The 21,472-nt window shown below is 37.7% G+C and overlaps 1 protein-coding gene across 1 annotated transcript in view; it reads left to right on the top strand.

Moving 5' to 3' along the window:
* Positions 1–21,472, top strand: part of FAM13C (family with sequence similarity 13 member C) — a 129,274-nt gene that overhangs the window by 19,228 nt on the left and 88,574 nt on the right. The window contains 1 exon segment of the mRNA XM_086466674.1: positions 15,937–15,983. Coding sequence (XP_086322800.1) covers positions 15,937–15,983 — 47 coding nt within the window.

The raw sequence follows: 21,472 nt of genomic DNA, 5'->3' as shown, positions 1-21,472 counted from the left end.
CAACTCTTGCTTTCATGTCCTTAATGTTTAGTCTAAGCAAATTCCTAGCTATTTTGCTAGTCATTTATATTCCATAATGCTTTCCATGCTTAACCAAAATGCTGATTGGGGTGGGAGGTGGGAGAAGAGGAAGATAAGCTGTGTTCAAAATTTATATTAAATGGGCTGTGGAACAGTAGGGAGATGTATCTATTTAATTACCCTTTGCAACCACTAAGCACGGTTCGTGTTAGAAGCCTAAGCAACTTGTGAAAATTGATGTTGACAGACCAGCAAACTGCTGTATTCTAGATAATCAGTGAGCTCTGCATACCTTTCTTTTCACCTGTCCTTAGTAATTTGTTTGTTACAAAGAAAATAGTACCTTCTTTTTGCAAGCTGTAGAATAAAGACGCTTCTAGCAACTTTGTAGTTGCAAGTAAACTTGTCAACTAAAACAAAATCTCCCGAATCTACCTGGAGCATGAGTTATTTATTAGCAGCAGCAAGCAGTGTTGATTTTTTTCCCAGTATTCCTTATGCCCTGTATTCACATGGTAACGTCATTGTGCTCTGTGACCAGAGAGGGCCTCTGTATATGAAATCTGAATCCAGATCCGTGTAAATGTCATTCCTTATAAAGTCTATTTGTTTCTAATATCTATAGTAAATCCAGATCCTTGTAACGGTTATTCTTTATGAAGTCTGTTTCTAAAGTCTATAGCACAACAGGAAGAAGATTAATTCGGTTTTATTCTTAAAATACAGAAATACACTCTTTCTGAAAAGTATGCTCAGGGATCTCCTAAACCATGATTAAAAAAAACCCCAAACAACTTTGCAAAGCTTGGCTCTGATTTCTGTTTTTAAACCCTTTGCTAATACTGAGATGCATATTTCTAAATGTGAGTGCTGCATTTTCCTCCAGTGAAGCCTACTTTATTTCTTTAAAGGAGAGAAGTTCGTATTGAGTCAAAATCAAAGAAAAAAAAAATTAAAACCCTTATGTGCAGAAGAGAAGGGCAGCGTTTTTTATATTCTTATTAAGCTATCCCTCTTGAGAAGCTTGGCACTGCCACAGCCACTCTAGAAAAGGAAAAGAAACTCTTCAAAGTAGGATGTGGTAACTTCAATTACAAGACAGGTCAGCTCCTAAGAATACTAAGGGGAATGATGGATTTCTTCAACTTCTTCTTGCTTAATAGATTCTACAACACGTAATGTTCCCTTCTTTGAAATTTTTATATAGCATGGGATTTCTTTTTTTAATCAAAATTAACTGTAGAGTTGAAGGACTGCTGCTGTCCCTGCTTGGTCTTCAATTGTGGCTTCTCAATTAGTTGAAAGGGAGAGAAAAAAATTAGTAGAGGAAAATAGAAGAATAAATTAATTCTTTGGCATCAACTTACAAATGAAGAAGTCAAGAGTGGTGTCCTCACCTCACCCTGTTGCAGCTCTTCCACTCAGGACAAAATATTAGTTCTGGAAACTGCTATGAGGTCTTTAGGTATTCCCTTTTCCCCCTCTCTGCTAAGTTTTTTTTCTTAAAAGTGAAATGGTGTTATGTACTTCTTTGAAACTGTTGCTGTTACAAAGTAGAACAAACACTTGGCATTAGAGAGATTCTTTGTTTTTATTTCTTGTTGCTTGTTAAAACCAACAGGAAAAAAATTTCACTACTCTGATCCACTTCACACCTGGTAAACTATTGGCTTTTTGTCTAATATGACCCTTAAGCAAGAAGAGGTCATCTGTCTACAAACTTTATTGTATTGATGGAGGTGATGTAAATTGCTTCTCATAGAGAGGGATGGCAAGGTTTCTTCCTTAACTCCATGCATTTCAGCCTGGTTCTGTAGCTCTTGTTGCAGAGATATTTTTTTTTCCTAGCAAGGGAAGTTGTTGGAGAACATCCTAGTGTATTTCATGCTGTCCTTTCATGGGCTGTCAGTTGCTTTGGATAGAGATTGAAGGCCTTAGTCCAAATGTTAGAAGCCCTCAATGGGTCAGTGCCAAGCTATGCCACTGAAAGTGTTATTCCTGTATCACCTGTACTCTGATTTTTGTAGCTGATGTGGTGGAGCTCCCTGGGTAAAGGGATGCTGGAATGATCTTGTGGAGAAGAGAATACTATTCCTGAACCAGAGTTCTTTCAAGGCATTTTACAAGATGAAACATTTTACTTATGGCAGAGAATGTGGTATGCTCTTGACAAAAAATATCAGCTTATTGTTTTTTTTGTGCTCTGCGCATGCAACAGGCAACCTCCCACCATAACAGAAGCAGAGAATATATTCCATTGTGAATAATGCTATGCCAGTCTCATTACTCTAGGTGGTGCTTAGATATCATGGGCAGGTTGGAATCTCTTCAGTGAAGTGGAACAAACGTTTTGAATTGCATAACAGTGACTTCTTGACATTTTCACAGGGTATCTGCATTTTTTTGTCAAATACGCCCGAGTTGACAAATTCCATCCAAAAATGCTCGCCATGCGAGTAAAACCACATGAAGGTTTGGAGGCATGGTTGGGTCAGCCCAAGAAGCTTGTGTTGTCTGAGGCAGGTGTTCCACAGTAATCCTTGGAACACATTGTGAATTAGCCATGCACTTGGTTAATTCACTAACTAGTGGTGAAGTAAGGTTAATGCTATTTTGTTTTTATTAGTCTGATGCTAACAGATATTGTGCAGGACAACCCAGTGCTGTGCAGAGGTGCTAGTGCTAGCTCTACCTTACTTGGCAGGCTGGATGTGTGTGTGTGTGTGTGTGTCTGTGTGTATATATATATATAAAAATAGTAAATTAGCTGTTTGGCTGATGTAACTGCTTTCAGCACCTGTGCTGCTGTTGTCACTATGTGTTTGTTTCCTGGATACATACGTGTTCCTGAGTGTCTTATGCATGTATCAATTGTTTTTAAATGATAAGGTAAAACAAGTTCAGAGCAATTGGTTGCACTAGGGATGTGGCCAGGGAATCTCTTTCATGTACTTTTTTTTTATTTGTATATAAAGTGGAGAGGAGTTCAAAAGGGTGACTGCAGTCTCAACTGAATCTTTGAATAAAAGCTCTTAAGTGCCAGGAAAAATATTGGTTGAGGTTTCTTCTATATTGTCTTTCTTACTGAAGAAAGTATTAAAAACCCCCAGCGTCTGTAGTGCTTACAAAAATTCTTCTTTATCTTGCCCTTGCTGTTTTGAAGACTTAAAACCTGATCCAAAGTGTAATCCAGAAAAATATGTCAAGAGGATTTATTCATGAGCATACACTGCATTGACATCAGCAAATTTTTATTATGACTATCAGGTTCCCCATCTTGAAGCCTCATGCTAATCTTCTGGCAGCATTAAAGTTCACTGCTTTCCACTTTGAATGAATGAATTAGTGAAGTTTGGATGATTCCCTGATTTTGAAATTGTCAGAATTTTTTTAACAGGATGTTTTCAAAGGTTATTTTTGCCCTAGTTAGTAACAAATAGGACATTTGACTGCATTTCTGTGTTGTTTAAATTGAAAAAACATTGCCCATTTGGAAGCAGAGAAAATGGTAAATGAGAGCTATATTTATGTACTTATCTTGCCTTTTAGTTAATCTCCCGTTACTAGTGTTGAGCCTTTCAGGTTGCTATAGAAACTGCCACAGCCTCCAACTGTGCTTCCTTCAAGACTTAATTGCATTCTGAGTTTCATACACTCTCTACTAACCGCAGCCCTGGCAGACATGAGCACATTGCAGAATGAGTTGAATTAGTGGTTCAATATGATGTATGCATTTTTTAATGTTATGTTTCCAAATCCCTTTTCAAATTTTCCTTTGTCAGATGGTTAAACTCTTCTGTAACCTGTAGTGATACCACAGGGATGGATTCTCTGTTTGCTGCCGCTACATTTGATGTTTTCCAGTCTCCGATGCCATCAGAGTAGCTGCAAGAGTCACCTCTGTAAAGGCAGACATAGAAGTGTATACCTGCTATCTGAATAGCTCTGGTAAGCTTGTCCTGACTCAGTGCTCTCTACCACATGATTTTTGCTTGATCGGTGTGGGTCAAAGATAGTTAGTTTTTTCAGGCAGGCCTGGTGGGAAATTTCAATTCATCAAAGTAGAAACTGAGTATGGCTGTACGCAAGGTTCGATAAGGCTTTACTGGAAAGTATTGATTGTATCTTTGATGGAATTTCTCATCAAAACTGGACTGAGAATGTGTCTCATTCAACTCGAACAACCAAATCTCAGAAATTTGCTTTCCCACTCAGTTCTCAGCACGATTATGCTGTCAGTGCAAATACACGGTTCTTACTGATACTGTTCTGCTTTCAGTGAAGATGAACATTGGGAAACAATGGTTAACATCACTTTCTTCTGTGTTCAATGGATATAAGTTCAGAACTTCATAATAAAAAAAGCAATCCCCACTGTTCTCTTCGTACACAATAAGAGGAAAGAAAATGTATCACAACAAAATGAAGAGAGAAAGCAGTATATATATTTCCATTTCCTGTTAAGTCCTCTGTCTCAGCTCTGCTTTGCTTGTGCTTTGTGGGTAAGAGATGGGGAATAGGACAGACACACTGTGCACTGTTGCTCTCGGACCTCAGATGTTTCCGTACTTGTGTAAATGCTGCCCAGAGATGTATTTCTGTCCTCATTAGAAGCATTAGAGACACCCACGACTGGTGAATGGACAAAGTCAAACTGATGCTGGGAAACAGCAAAGTGAGAATTTCACCAACATGTCACTTTAAAATGTTCATGCACATTAAGTCATGCTGTTAGATACTGAACATCTGAAGGCAGCTTAAATATACCCATTACAACTTTTAATCTTTTCAAATATCCTTTAACATCTGAATCTTTGTGCTAATGTTTTTCAGTAGTTCACAATTTTTTCCCCTTTTTGTCATTCTCCATATGTGCTATGTTGCTTGAATTATGTATTGATGGTCCCTTATAAAAATCTTTGTAATTAAGTCAAGCAAGCCAAGGTAGCTTTTCTGGCCTCAGCCTTACTGCTAGTATCTCCCTGTGAATTTGTGCAGAAATTTGTGTTCTTTTTTAGATCTTTCAACAAATATCATCAATTAGGAAAGGTATAAATTATGACAATATTGTGAGAAGTAATCTGAAAGAGTGTAAGCAGTTTTGCAGCACTTTTTTTTTTTTACACTCTTTCTTTTCCTCAGATCCTTTTTCATTAACTACCTATTTTACACCTCTTGCAATGATGCAGTGCACTTCCTGTCTCAGAACTTAAATCTCTTCCATAACATCTCAACTTTCCTTTTTAGCTGCTCTGTGAGTTTGCATGTTAAAGAGAGCTAGATCTCCCTGCCAGCTCTGGCTCAAGTTACATTTCCTGGATTGCCCTACAGAATGTCAACATATACTCTAAAAATGTGTGTGCTGGAGGCCTTATTCAAGCATTCTAAAACCACTTACTTTGGGATGGGATTCATTTGGATTTGAATGTAAAATAAGTAATGTTTGTTGGCTCCTTGTCATTCTTGAGAAGCCAGATAGTTGCATTGTCTCCAAACTGTCTGTCTGCATGAGCTGTTTTCCAGGCAAGGACAGCATTTCATTTACAAAAAGCACAGCTTGCAATGACTCCGTAGGCGTTCAGAACAAAGACCTTGCCTATCAACTGGAAAGCCTGGTGTATGAGCATGTGGAGGGCTTGACATCAGTTACACATAGTTGCTCACAATCTTAGTAAAGAGAAAAGACTCATTAAAAGTCTGAGATGTGCCAATAGCAGGTTATTTTACTCTACTGTAGAATGTATTGCTAAAGCTTTTTTTCAAAAGCCATAATTTCTTATGATTTCTGTAGTTTACAGTATTTTTAGGCCATTCCTGTTGTTGATGGTATGTTAATGGTAGGCTGTTCTATAGGCATATGGCATCTTTAGAGTGTAGATGGCTGGATGTTTAGAGTATCTCTGGGGCCACTAATGTGCTCATGCAGTTCCAGTTAGGGAATGCAGCACTTTATTGAAAAGAGGCACTTACCATCATACTTTGCTTCTCATGCCTTGACAAAACTTCTCTTCAGGTACCTATTGTGCATTCCCTTCCCTATCCTGTGGGAGAAAACTGGCTCACAATCAGCTCTTGTACACTACCCAGAAGTCGGCAAAAAGTAGGGATGCTTCTCCTTTACAGCATTTGTGCTCTCCCTCTTGTTTGTCAGACCAGATGTAATGCTACTCTGGGATGTTTGAGTTGGAAGCCTTGCTGTTTCTGGGAGCAGGGAAGATAAGCCACACAAGATGCTGGCAGAAGTCAGGGGGAAAGATATAAGCCAGGTTGCTTAGTGGACAGTGGAACGTGTAATTAACTTTAAGCTCAGTGTTTTGGATAGGCAGAGATACTGCTGAAATGGTTCATACATATCTCAGGCAAACATCCCCATAGAAATAAGTCAAAGCACTGAGAATGGGATGCACCGTTCGGACAGACACAACGGTAGGGACAGACCGTTCAGCAGATCTGCTTTTGAGTTCTGTATCACTTTTTTGTTTAGTGCACTAAATACAACTTTCCTCTAGCACACACTGAGCACGATGGAAGATAACACTGACAAAATGTGGGTGGAATGTAGGCTCTGTAGGGCTAAACTTTTAAAATTCTTGAAATACAGACCTGGTAACTACTTTCATTGTGATTTCTGTCTGCTTACCCACCACTTGCACCTCCAGAAATCAATCCCCAGTGAAATTTCTATTTTCTGTCTTAACCCTACTCACCTCAGATGCCACTTAGCAGAAGGGTTTCACCTACGTGTTAATTAAATTGGTAATTTTGTATGTCCTTGCATGGCATGCAATGGAAATGAGCATGCACTCTATAAATATCTGTTCTTATGTAAACAGAATGACTTTTATTCACTTCTTCAGCTAATGAAGCACTGTGGGAACAAGGCAGTCAGAAGCTTGGGAATTACTCTACAAGGAAGAATATCTGTATTTTTTGGCAAAAGCTGCTTTATGCTGTAGGCTTCCTTGGTAAGGGCCAAAAGTAACAAGGTCTTATTCTGGACAGGAGTTTAAATAAATAGACACTGAATGTTTCTGTCTTTGAAGGCTCATGCACAGAAATCCCAAAGTTGTTTCAAAGAAGGCTTAATTTTTATCTAGTTACAGCCAGATACTCAATATTGGGGAGGGTGTCTAGTGAAGGAAAAGAGGAGTTGGAGTCCCAAATGGGGACTTAAGGAAAATTCTCTATTAACTACTTCCAGATGACAGTATGGAAATATTTTTTCTCAATTCTTTGTCTGTCAATTTCCTTAAAATAAAAAGACAAAACCAAAAGGCATAAGGTGACTGAGATGACTTGCTTAGCAATAATTTGATTTCTAGCATCAGTTGCTGTCAAATTTTTATTAAAATAGCTATAGAAGCAGCTGAATTGTCATAAATGGCCATATATAGACTACCTTTTTTGGCGGTTGAAGGCTGTAATGGAGGCATTAGATGGCATTAAATTTACAATAGCATAGCTTTTATAATGCCTTTTAAAAATTAAATGAGTGTATTAAATGAGAACTGTGACTCGGTGTTCAGTATCTCCAGTGCTGTGTCACGTGCATCTGAGCTCACACCCTCATGCATCCACCTGTCTGGTGTTTTCCTGATGTACACTGATGGAGGAAAGTGGGGACCTCTCTTCCCCAATGGCTTCTTAGCTGGACTGAACACTGATAGCTCTGTCAATGAGATATTAGCACCTTAGTTTCTGCCTCTCAAACAAATCAGTGTGTACAACGTTTGATGCTGTTGCTCTGTCTCAGGAGGTGCTACATCAAAGGTCTCTTCAGTTTCTTAAGACTGCCTCTGGCTGAATTTTATTTCAGTGTAAAGATAACATCATCAGAGATAAACATAAGGAAAAGATGAATGATCCTGTTTATTCTTGGGTTATTGTTATTTTCCCTAGACTGGAAGATATAGTTAAGAAGAATTTTGGAATGTAATCTTGCATACTAAAAACTGCTGCAGATTTGTCATACAAGAGAGGGCAGGAGACTCTGCCTTAAATCATTCTCCTTTATGCGTTATTCTTCTCCTTCCTTCATGAAATCCTATCTTCAGTCCTCTCTATCTTTCTGTTTTACTAAAACTATGAACTACAAATTTCAAATTCCCAGGAAAAATGTGACCCAATGTATCTTTGCAGCGCAGATGAAGCAGGAGCGTGTTTCTATTGGCCTATGTTTTCTAATTGCCAGTTCACAATATGTTTTTATATTATCAGAGGAAGTGTTAATAGGAAACCAGGGAATCACTGCTTAATGCATTGACCTGCACAGTTAGTCTTCAAATAAATCAGGGCAGCTACTCAATCTTTTGTATTCAGTACACATTGCAACAGTTTATGTGCAACAAGGTCATTTGCTAAGACGGATACACAAATGCAAGTAAAGGAAGTATCAATCTCCAGAATGAAACTGAAGGAAATTAGTACCGTATGTGCAGAACCAGTGACAAAAATGAGTCATTTATTCCCAAGTCCAAAAGTAAATTTCTGACTCTGTATGAACTGGTATTCTTGGATCCGGACATAATAAAATGCCACACGTATTTTGTTCACTGCTGAGAATTGCACCTGCCCACCTGAAAGACATTTCTGAGGTCTTGGAAAAGCCTGTAGGAATCTGAAAAGGGCAAAAAAAAAGCACAAAGAAAATCTCAATAATAAAACAATTAAAAAGGGATAAATTTTAAAATAATTGAGAAAATATTTAAATTAAGAAATAATCTTGATTCCCATTTCCTGAGAATGTGCACTGTGCAAGGAAATAGAAAGTAATTATTCTAAGAATACCTGTGGTAAAATCTTTAATTATAATCATTCAGACAGAAGTTAATTAAAAGCACATCTTTAATGTAACAGTATGGTTTTCCCTACATGCCACCATCTGGGACTGACTCTCTTCTGCACTCTCTGTTGTTTAACTTAAATAGTAACAAACAGCTGTGAATGTAGTTTTAATTTTCCCTTATCTGCTGATCTGTATGTTTTCCAAGAGGATGTTGTGTGGAAGGGTGTAGTCTTTCATTTTTGCAGGAAAAGAAATAGTTTCTCTCACTCTTTATTGGTGCGGAATGAAGTTACAAGAGTACCTGCAAAATTTGAATTTATATGCTTCTTGGGAGCTGACTTTAGCTGTGCTCCCTTTTTGCTCCTGTTTTCCACCACCGAACAGGTCAAGCATGCTGGGAAGTATCAATATCCCTGCTGATTGCCAATCTGGTAAGGCAACTTGCTCTATAAGCTGCTGGTCTGGCACTGCACTCACAGCAGCTGCTATGTTGCCTGAGCTCTGTGGGGTGTGATGTTTGGCTGTGGAAATAACGTAAGGAAATAAGAGGTGGGGAGGGAGATGTAAATACAGCCATGCAGTTGAAATCTAGTGATGAAGATGGTGTTTAAAATGCTCAGCAGGTTAAAACTGCTTTTCTTTAAAGAAGGAACTTTGGTAGTATTGCCTATCTGCGCGGAGAGCACTGACATGCTACCATGGTATTTTGGTAGTTAACTGTGGCATATGAAGGATGGCAGAAAGGACTTCTCTTGGAGTTTCTTCAGAAGTAGTTTAAGAGTTTCTCAAAGGTGGAAAAAATGACACTCATTGCAACCTTTCACAAAATCAGTGGGATTGGTGCATGCTCCTATTCCAGATTCTTTTCTGTATGTGATGTGCACTCCCAAATACAGTGGTGGGTTTGGATTTTTTTGCGTGTTTTTTTTTTTGTTTTGTTTTGTTTTTTAAGCAATGAAGTTTGTTTCCAAAGCATTTCTATGTCTCTTTTCCAAACTAGGCTGCACTAGATTATTGCTATTTCATTTAGTTACAGGCTTCCCAAATTAGAGTTTTGTTCATGGTGTTCAAAACCAAGTCAGCCCTGATACTTTTGGAGTTGCCTGTGTTTCTGGTTCACAAAATCTGGACTAGTAATGAAAACCAGACTAGTAATGAGATGCATCCTCTTTCTGTTCCTTGCCCTGAAAAAGTCAGTTGTGTTGTGCTGATGAGCACAGAAAGACAAATCAATTCTGAAGTTTATAGAAGAGATATTAGCAAGAACTTTTGAAAAGAGACTAGAAGGGAAGTGTTAGAACTCCTGCATCTTCAAAATATTTGTCTATCTTGCATGCAGTGTGCCAAAACAATTGTGCCCTGTGAGGTGATGTGTCAGTTGAAATTTGAGGTAGGTAGCGAGCTGACTTTCAGGCCAGCTTGAACAGTAAAGGAACAGGAAAAACACTTCCTCCCTGTCCTTTGTTATAAAGCTGTTGTGCAGCAGGCATTTGAAAGCTTCTCATGACAAGTCTATGAAGAGCTAGAAGTGCTAGGATGATACAATCAATGAATCTTATTGGGGAAAATAAACACTCAAAAGATGCTTTCTGAGCACTGCAATGAAGTGGCATTGCAGTGTTTCATATTGCAGATCTGAGTTTGGGCAGGGAGGAAGGATCCAGGCCAGAGCAGTAATGTAACATACATCTGAAGTGAGGTTTTACTATGCATCAAACAGAACAACAAAAAGTTGGAAAAATGATTATAGACACATTTAATCAGTGTAATTATAAAGCCTTTTTTAGGAGTTCAGTGTGTAACATCCTTCTTGCATGTGCCAGTATAAAGAAATGCTGAATTCATGGCTAGATCAGTTTCAGGAGTTACTTTATAATGCAGCGGATGATGCCTGGGTTTTGGCTGTGAGTGAGGTTTTTAAAGTTGAAAATGGCTGTTTCTGTTAAATGAATAAACATTTTAAAATTTTGGTCTGTGTGTGTTTTCACAAACCACCCACCTAATTAAACATAACAATATGCCATTACATTTTTATCAACTGAGGTAAATTTAGGCTGCAGCAAGTTGGTATACTATTATAATTCCAGAAAAACTAGACTTATCTGTTCTGGTCTTAGAATGAGAGAGAAAATACAGTCAAAACCTACAATCTCTGCCCCTGTTAATTTCTAGTATTCTGTACAGAAGATCCATTAGTAAATTCTGAGATTAGAGTTGAAGACTTAACTGATTGTGATCAAGAATGCTTAAATATCTTCCATTTCAAGCTGTATTTACACTAATCTGTTTCTTTCATAGTTTTATTTTTTTAAAATTCTGTTTTTCAACATCAATTATATTCCTTAGGGACAAAATCATGGATATCTCTGCTCAAAATGTCACAGGTTCTGTTAAAAACGTGAGTTCTCAATAGGAAGTGAGAATTGCAATAGCGAACACTAATGTTGCATCCTGATTAAAACGTAATTAGAATATTGCAATTGAGTAGTAAAATATATAGGTTACAGAGTTAGATATACCTCAGTTTCTTTCATGCTAAAATAATTCAGTTCAAAAAATCTTGTTGGTGAAGAAGGTGTTATTACCATGGCTGATTTATTTAGTACTTCCTTGAGGTTATATGACCTCAGATTATTAAATGGCTATCAAACATAATAATGAAATAGCTTTGAAAGAGAGTATTAAAACTAAACATTGTTAACAGTGTTACTAGGCATTACAGTATAATTGCAATAAAAGAAAAAGGAAACTGGCGTTTATAGTGATTCTTGTATTTTACATACTCAGAGAAGATTCATATATTAAAAAAATATGTGAGTGAATACATATATTGGTAAGCTCTGTTTGTATTTTGAATGCAAGTCGTAGCTCCCTGTTCTTGGAAGTGTCACGATATCTGGAGAGTAGCTGAACCAAGCACTGGTCAAAATATTGGCTCAGGTTTACTACGCCTATAAGAAGCCCATTTTGTTTTCTCCCTGTAGCAGGTGATCTCTCAGAAGTTATGTTTTAATAAATTACCACATGGGTTTGCTCACAGCAGCTCATTCTGCTGTGAATTTTGAGATACTGTTGTGTGGAAAATCTTGGCACCAGTGGTCAGTGTTCACAAAGGAGACAGAGGAGTCCTGTAAAATAAACTTTATTCGAATAAAGGGAGAGTCCACTGGGCATATCCTGTGGGGTCTCTCAGAATTGCTGGGGTCGTAGCCCCCTTTTTATCCTAATTTCCCAGCCGCATAGGACCCTCTCCCATTCCCCATTGGCTAAGGTACTAGGAAGGCACAGACTTCCTGATCCGCCTACTACATATACTACGTTTTTACCCCTTAATGTGTACCCCCCCATCATGCATCATATGCTTCATTATCATGTTATTATGCATCTCCTGGGCGGAGAAGTTAATATTAATAAGTCTATTAAGCGTGCGCACTGTTTCCTAAAGTTGCAAAGTTCAAACTTCCCTTGAAATTTTTGAGGAAAAAATTTTTTTAATGATTTTTCTCTTGCAAGTTGTCTTATCTAGCAGAGCTTTGTAGTCTGGTCCTTGGTTTCCATTGAGATTCACTAATTACTGAGATATATGGCACCTTTTGTTTTACGAGGCCTGCTGATTACTTAATAAACACATGACTCCTCCAGATAAACAGTGCCATGTACTTGCAAAACCACTCTCCTCCTTATCTATTCATTGTTTAGGTCTGTGGTATCTTGTACCAGCCTGGGTAAATGGTACTATATTTTTGTAAAGACACTCTCATAATCCTATCACTGTTTCCAGTGGCGGTGCAACCTTTCTTTGAGACTTTGTGTCGTACCTTCTCTCCCAACAGTGCTTTTACAATTACTTTCTTTTAATAGGAAGCCAGGAAAATATTTGTCATAGCAAAGTTTAGCAGAACAAATTCAAGGAGTTATGTCCAAAACACTATGGGGAAGATAATGGATTATAAGGGTGTGCATTTTTGTAAAGTACTGCCTTATCTTCAAATATTCCTGCCACTGGAGAGGATGAGTTTGGGGCTACCTTTTTGGTTTTTTATATTGGTAGATTCTGGAGAAATGTGTTCTCAATGGCAACATTCAAAGGAGTAGCTGGCCTTCTGCCACACTGTCAGAAAAGGGAGATGGTTCTTGGGGAAAGATGCATGGATGAAGAACAATTTACATAGGGCCAATTGTGGGAAAAATGCAGAACTGCTGAAGAGACCCTTTAATTTACAGTAGATTCCCCTGAAACTCTCTAAAATTAAAACCCCTGACACCTTTTAATATTTCTTTGTGGTCCATCAGGGGTAGGTAAAGTCATTAGTATACAGTCTTCAGATTGAAAATTACCCCTTAGTACTTATTTAGTGACTTGTATTTTCAAAGGAGCTTGGAAATTTCACTTGTATTACAAAAATTTGTGGTTATAGAAAGTGTGAAAGTTTTATTGTATACTAATTGAAATTAAGCTTTTGCATTGCAGTTTTTTACTTAAAATACCCAGAGATACTGTCAAACAAATGGCTTCTCTTTGGCATATTTTGCCCTCCACTCAAACATCAATATGGTCAAATACAATATGCAATGGTTTTGAGAACCATCCCATAGTGGTTTAGCTATTAGTGGAAGAAGGCCAAAAATCTAGAGACAAAGTCTAACTTTAAAATGGAAAGAAAAAAAAAAAATCAGTGTGTTTGTCAGATACACAGTATTATTTATTTTGCAGACCTGTTCTCCTTTTCTGTGGCTCCAGACTGCTTGGCTGCAAGGAATGCATTTTTAAATTGTTGCAAGAGTTGTTAACTAGAGCAATTTCTTACACTAACTAACTGCAAAGATCCCTGGAGAAATCTTTGTTCTTATGCAGAAATCCATGTGCAATTAAAAACCAGTTATGTATATTTAAGGTATAGTGAAGTAAACAATGAAGTTTTGTTTGCTATGTGTTGCTCATAGTTGTGCCACTTCTAGAGAGTTTATTTGCTTTTCTCACACTGCAAAGTTCAGGAAGAAAACACTTAGTACCCCTCATTGAAAAGGTTCCAGTTAAGACCATGCAACTTTTAAAAACTGATCATCCTAGGGGGAGTTTGAACAAAAATAATACTGGCTCTTTAACCTAGGGGAGCTGTAGTCACTGCAGAGGAAGAAGGACTCCTAAGTTCAGTCCCCAGGTGTTTAACAAAATATTGGAGCAAGGCCAGAATAAAATAAGGCAGCTGCATCTGGTGGGATGACATGCACTCACACACTGGAGTTTGCAGTCATTAGGGTAGACTCCTGGGGAGATGCGGTAATTGAACCTGGCTTTCCCATCAGAGCTATGGGAGCTGACTGGTTTAGGATTGTAGAATAATTCAGGATAGAAGACACCTCAGGAGATCCTAACCATCTGCCCAGCAGTAGTTTCCCTTGTCCCAGAGTGTCTGCAATGTTCAGACAGGTATACTGGTTTGGTAAATCCAGCACACAGTGGCGCTGAAAAGTGAGAACCAGTATACTTGGGGATCAAGATTAAAAAACTTGCAATTCCTTATTTACAGCTAGGGAAATTTATAGTGAAATGGGAAACTCTATGCACGTATTAGAGGAGGAGAGAAAAGAAAGAAAGTGAAAAAAGGCTTGGGGTTCCAGGTGGGCATTCTCACATGCTAAACCATTGACCTAGAAGCTGTTGAGATCATCTTCCTTTTCACCTGAGCATTATTAGTGTTAGTAATGTAAATTAATGGAAGTTGTGCAGTTTGCTACATGTGAAATTCCCCTTGGCAGGCACTAACTACTCTGTGCATGTGTGTAACATTTAGGTCTTGCTTTATTTAACAAGGCAGTTCAGTGCCTGCCAACTTACTTAGCGAGTGCTTAGCATATTTAGGTTCTTAAAGTTAAGCACAGCATAAGTGTTTGCCTGACCAGGGGCCTAGATCAGAAGTTTTCTATTTTTATGATAATATTTGTAAGGTTATTTGAGGTTTGAGTTAATGGAGGGTTACTTGGTTACCTTTTGTGCTTGACAAGTTCTTCCTGGGTAGCTCTGATAAGGTTTGTAGTGGCTGTTTCCTTACTACATGGTAACTACATGACAAATGTAATTACAGCAACACTTCTCTGTCTATACTACAAACTCATGAGTATTTGTCACGTCCTAATTTTCTGGATTAGGATATAGCACTGAGACAGGAACACAAGGTCTGATTCAAAACTCTATTATCTCTTAAAAAGAAATTAAAATAGTACCACTGAAGTCTTTCAAAGCTGAAACTTACTTCACTGTTAAGTGGCAAAAGCTCCAGCTGGTTTGGGGGGAGTCTTTCAAAATCCTTCCCATTTGGCTACTATAGTGTTTCTTACAGATGCACCCCAAATTCAGCTAAGACCTCTTATTGTTTTAAATTTGTATCTTCTCTTCGCCACAATGTTTACCAGCTTTAGGGTTATCATAGCTCTTAAACTGTGTAAAATTGCAGGTACCCTGAAGAGAAGGGAATTTAGTATATGAAGTACATGACATCAATGCGAAAAGCTACAGAGAAAAGTTTTCTCAGGGTGTAAAGATGACTGCACTCAGCCTACAGAAAGTTTGGGCTTGGGAAAGTATTCTTCTGAATCCAAGCTGAGGTATCTCTGTTGGCTTGGATTTATTACCATTGCATAATAGTAAACAGACAATGAACAACAAAAGCTTTTATTGCCCAAACAGGCTTTTTTTGTCTTCTCCTTTTTTCTTTTTGTTTTTTTGTTTTCCTCCTTTTGAGAGAAGTGCTGTGTACTGGTACGCTTTATGGTCTGGGTATTGTCTTAGTATGCTGCTTCTTTATTTGTGTTCCTTCTGAGCTGCTGCTTTATCATATGTAGAAAAGTGCCACTGATTTAGTGGTTATTAGAAATCATATTTTAGTATTTTAACAGTGATGATTTTTCCAGCTGTTTCTATTAGGATTGTGTTAAGTTTCCTATTCTCTCACATGGGCTGCTAGCTAGAAAATGATAGGGTGCAATCTTGACTATGACAAGAGTATTAAAAATGCTTAAATGATCAAAAAGTGTTTATCCTCCTGAAAACAGACAAGAACTGAGCAGTGGACCAAGGTGGTCTTGAATTGAAATCCAGCCTTGTACATTTTGTTTATTTCTCTACACAGGAAAACAACACAGAAGATAAAAAAAGAGACAGACTCACTTTATTAATGTAGGATGAAAGCATCTGTTATTTAACTGCTTCATAGGAACTTTTGATATCTCATTACTAATCCATATAATATAGTTCTATAATGTAATGATAGTTGGTTTGTTGGAGGAATAACATAAAAAGTGAAACTTCTCAAAGTCTTAACACTAAAGCATATCAGCTGTAGACAGATAAAAGAAGGGCTAGCAGGCCAATGTCACCAGCTGACCCCTAAACAAATGTCGTCTTGATTCTTGGGTGGGTTGTTTTTTGGGTTTTGGTGTTTTTTTTTTTTTTTTGTTTTGATTTGTTTTTTTCAGTATTCCTCTAATTTTTCATTCTGCTTATACATACCTGTATCATAGGTCACATGTTGGTATTTCCTAAGCTGCAAGGATGAACTGCCTAGCTTCTGGAAGTGTTTCATGGGTTTGCACTGGTATGCTACTGCACAAGTAGGCTGAGATACAGCGAGAGTAAATGTATCAATAACTGTGTGCACTTGCTCCTGGGAAGGGGATAGGACTGGCAGAGAAGTCAATATCTTGAAAACTTCTTTCTAGAGAGGGTTGGGCTGTGGAATGATTGTGCTTTATGCAGATGGCTAAATTTTCTGGAGAGAGAAAAACTGATGTCTAAACAAAGCTGAAATCCTTCACTGTGTTTCTGTCTTGGCTTTTATGAGACTTGCTTTTATGTAAGCAAACAATATTATGTTATGCCCCAAGACTAGGTTTCCGTACATCATTCTCCAGCATTTGACTTGTCTGAGCACAGGACCATAGCTTTGCCACAAAATTTCTTAAAGGAATATTTTCACCTGTAAGACTTCAAAACACAGTAATGCATTCCCACCCTTATTTGCATTTTGGAGTAGAAATAGATGGACTAAGCTAATAGCCACTGGAAAACTATGGTACGCATTCCAGTCTTTTTGATTTTGTGAGTTTTGTTCTGAGATTCCACTGAAACACCATAATGGAAGCCAAGTTTATTGTGCTCTGCAGTGAAAAAACTGAGGAAAAGATGTTATGGTTCAGAGCATCTTCAAGTATTTCCCAGATATTTTGTAATGCCAGACGCTGCTTAAGTATCCAGAAATGCAGCAGATTAATAAACCACATTAGTTAGGAAATTGCTTTCTGAGAGAATTAGGAAAGGTAAGTCAAGTTTTTAAACAAAGCTGTTGAAGCAGACAAGCTGGCATTTCCCAAAAGCTAATAAAATACTAGTAGAGCAATAAGGGAGTATAATGCATCATTTGGGAGACAAAAGTCAAGGGAAAAGATTTCAAAAGACATTTGCCAGCAGATAGGACCTCCCAATGTTGAGCCTATATCACCATTGAAATTACCAAGCACTGTTGAAGTAATAATCTGTTCTATGAAAGGTTGTCTTCTAAATCATACTGATTGTTTAGTTCTGGTGGAGGACTTGCATGTAGTCCTAACTCATTTCTGGATCTGAGATACAGTACTGTGTTCAGTAGATAATAGGAAATTTGGGCATTTTTTCTACATATGGAGTATAATGGAACAACTGGCAATTGTTTTTTTCTGATTATACTGAACTTAGTTCCTTCCTGTCTTACAGAGTTGGTAAGTAATGGTTTGGATGTTCATCCAGGTTATAAAACAGCTGAATTTCAGTATCTGCAATGAAAAAAAAAGTGTGTGTGGGAATGTATTTTATAAAAGCTGGAGCATATTAACAGGGAGACTGGATATGCTCAGATTCAACCCTACTGGAATTAGGGCATTCTGCTCAGGGATTTAAGTTCAAATCCCTTTGGGCTCAGAGTGGAATTAAAGCCAAGTTTTCTATCTTGAGTTTGTGCCATACATTTTGGATTTTGTCAAAAAAATAATCCTCAAATATTTTTTTGGGAATCCATCTGCCGTGACTTTGTCTTGCTAACTGAAATTTCAGCAGAAAATTCAAATCAAGTTTATGTACCCTGGGACAGCCAGATTTGCATTTCTCAGACAGCTTAACATTCACTGGTGTTCATTCTTTTACAGCCAAGGTCTGGTAAAGATCAGCAAAACGCAATTTTTTCAGGAAATGAATTTGAATATGCCTGTCTTGGAAGCAGTGCTTTATTATTTGTTTAAGAAGTGTTAGCAAGTGGGCCAGTTGCTGGTGTGAAGGCCCTCACTTGTTTTTTTTCGTTTAAAGAAAACTAAGCAAATGCTGTTGGTAAATATTCTCTTTGCAAATCCTCAGGCCAGTCAAAGGTACCAGGTACAAAGCTGTAACCCCAGCTGTTTGTTACTGTCACTGTTTTGGAGTGAAAAATGCATAGTAATTTGTTTCTGGCAAAACAGGATGAGCTAACCATTCGATCATTTAGTTTGAATTAAGGTGGCACATTCTTGTCTGAGCAGAGAATGGAGCACCTCAATGAAGTGACCTGAACTCCAGCAAGCAGAGGCACCACTTGCAATGGGTGACATTGTTGGTTTAAAGAAATTATCCAATGCCACAAAAAGGTCGCTTCTGAAACCAGCTCTTAGGTATGACAGTCTGCCAAGACAAATACTCATGAATACGTACGTAGAAGAGATAGCCACAGCGTCAGTCTGCCGTGATGGGAATAAGTATTCTAAGAAAACTCCTGGATGTACTGTGAAGCTTACTGATTCTGAACCAAAGTCTTGGTATTCGGTTACCAAAAAATCACCTTTTTGTTAAGTCTAAGCGCAATTAAGTGGTGCGCAGTTTCTCAGTAAGCACATCAGTAAAGACAGGTAACAGTACATGGCTGGGAAAGGACAGTAAATCTACTTCAGCTTTCCAAAGTTCATGGCTAGCTCTGAATTGAGGGCAAGACTAATTATGATGCACCTGCCCTCACATCACTGACGTTAAGTATGTCATTTGTTGTTTAGTACATCTATATGATGTTGCCAGTTTCTTTTATAATATAAGCAGTCTCAGACAAAACAGGATGATGCTTCCCTTTTTCAGTTACTTACTGCCTTTTTTCTATCCTGTGCTCTTATATTCTGGAACTTGTCCTGGTAATTTAACTTTTATCAATTTCCTTTTATCATGGAAAAGTGAGGATGACTCACGCTTCAGGTTAGCAAGCTACAGACTTCTGTTACTTTAATTTTGTGTAACGGCAGTTGTCCTTTGTTTAGGTGGTTTAGCGTTATGCTCTTTTAAAGTAAATCAGTATGCTACCACAAGATATGTATTAACTGATTTTCTTTTTTCTTTCATAGAGGCTTAATTTGATTGCATATACGAATCTGTCAGTTTGGGTCTGATATACAGAAATGTGTTTGATATATGTCTATCAATATGTGTAGACAGGCAATTTTAATCCCTTTAAATTAAGTTCGTTATTAGTGGCAAAGAAAAGTGTCTGTCTTGGGGGTTAGACTACTAACAGATATAGGAATCTAGAAATGTTGCAGGATGTTTTTCCTTAGGGAGTTTGACATGGATGAAGTGTGTTTTGAAGGAAGTGATCACAAGGCTGATGTTTCACTCCCTCCTTCACTCACCTAATACACTTTTCATAAAATATGCAAATGCACTGGCAATTTATAGTGAAAACCAAAGATGGCAAAATTGATGAGCAAAGGCAAATGTGTAATAAAACTTTCCAGAGTATTTTTTCTCTGATAAGATTTTATTCTCATCACACTTTATATTTTAAACTGAAATTTTTATCTTTGTTTCAGAAAAGTTCACCAGGGTTTGGAAATCTGTGGCTGTGCAGTAGGCTCGAGATACCAATGCCTCTTGCAGTACACTGGAAATATTTTTTTGGTGGTTTTTTTTTCCATGTAAAAAATACAGGAAATTGAAAATTTTGTTTTGATATTTTCTTGGTAGTGAGGTCAATGATGAAGACACATTAGTCAGCAAATGCTCTTGGCTTTGCTTTTGTCTCCCAAATACACTTTTTACATCCTCTAGGTGAGAGTTTTAAAGAAATCCACTGTTTTGTATGTGTGTTCACATGCATATTGATGTACACAAGCATACTTTGGTGTTAGCTAAAGTATTGTAAAATACTTTAGCTATTGTATTTATGTGTTGTAAAAAGCATGAGACTTTTTTCCTTTGGTTTTGAGCATAGGTCTTGTTTTTCTTTGGCTTTTTTCTGCTTCATATGAATTAAACCAAAACAAACCTGGTTAAGGGACAATGCATCCACACAGCCTTTTGTACTAGCATAACTAGATCAGCTTAGTATTACTTCCCCGTCGTGTGCATGTGCACCTTTGCTCCAGAGTAATGTGTAGTGTGGTATGTTACCACTGTTTCAGCTTCCTCACAGCTGTTTAGAAAGACCTGTTTTCATTGCTGTTACTGCTACTCCATTGTTGACATTAATCTTTTTTTTTTCTTTTTTTTACAGTAATATTTTTAACACTAATTCTTTCTGTGTACACAATCAGGCTGGTCAAGAGAAGGCAAGTCCAGTCATTTTGGGCATTGCCTGTAGGCACCTAGTGATAGATCCAGACTAAGCAGATGCAGTCACATTTTCTCTAATAGATCATCATGAATTATTATAGCTAATGTGACATGCTTTCCAGAGTCAGCTCAGTTCTGCTGTATCCATCCATGTGCATGTGCACTTTTGAGTCCTGTATAATGGTATAGAGCATGCAGCAGGGCATATTTCAAGTGGTTTTGATGAGAATGCAGACATAAATTATGGAACTACACTTTCTAAGTAGGTATTGTGGCAAATGTCAAGCTTTCGTTTCTAAATTATTCTCTTGGAAAAAAAAAAAAAAGGAAAGAGTTTTTGAGTGTTTTCCAAATGAAAGAGAATAGTTTTCATCCAGTCTCTAGTAAAATTAAATGCAATAACAAGTGAGATGCATGCAAAATCCTTGGGATGTGTTGCTGGCAATCATCATAAATTGTAGTTCAGTGGGTTCATTTTCATCTTTGGGGGTTTGACAGTAGAACTCTACAGAAGTTTTAGGTTACCATATTTTAATCTGCAAGTATAAATCTCTGAATTTCCCTCATTTCCCCTTAAAAGCAGTCATTAAAATTTGCTAACATTTTACCCTTTCTTCAGGGAGCATGACAGACTGAGGGAATGGCAGTTTTCCAGAATTTATGGCAAAGCAAAATTTTACCTTAATTGCTGTCAAGCAGGTGTCTGTATCTCAGTGTAACTATTGCTACAGTAAATTGAATGAGGCAAGTACTAATATCCCTGAAAGCTGAAGCAACTTTGAGGATCATGAGTCATATCACTGCGTGGGTGAAGCTGAAGAAAGAGTTACATGAACTGCTTCCCTATTTCTTAGGAAAATAGAATTTATTTAACTCAAGAGCTTTGGGTAGTCTATGTAAAAAAAAAAAAAAAAAAGCCAGTCCAGTTTACACTAGGGACAGTATTGACCTACAAAATTCAGAATTCCTCCCAAGCCTGAGATTTGGCTTGCTTTACTTCTGACTTACACAGTCCATCTCTCATATAAAACAGAAACGTTTCACTGCTGGCATACCTGGGCACCTTTCTAAAC

This window comes from Leptosomus discolor, chromosome 6, assembly GCF_034619465.1.
Source record: "Leptosomus discolor isolate bLepDis1 chromosome 6, bLepDis1.hap2, whole genome shotgun sequence".
NCBI lineage: Eukaryota > Metazoa > Chordata > Aves > Leptosomiformes > Leptosomidae > Leptosomus > Leptosomus discolor.
Note: the sequence above shows the minus strand (reverse complement) of the source record. Positions and strands in the feature narration are given on the sequence as shown.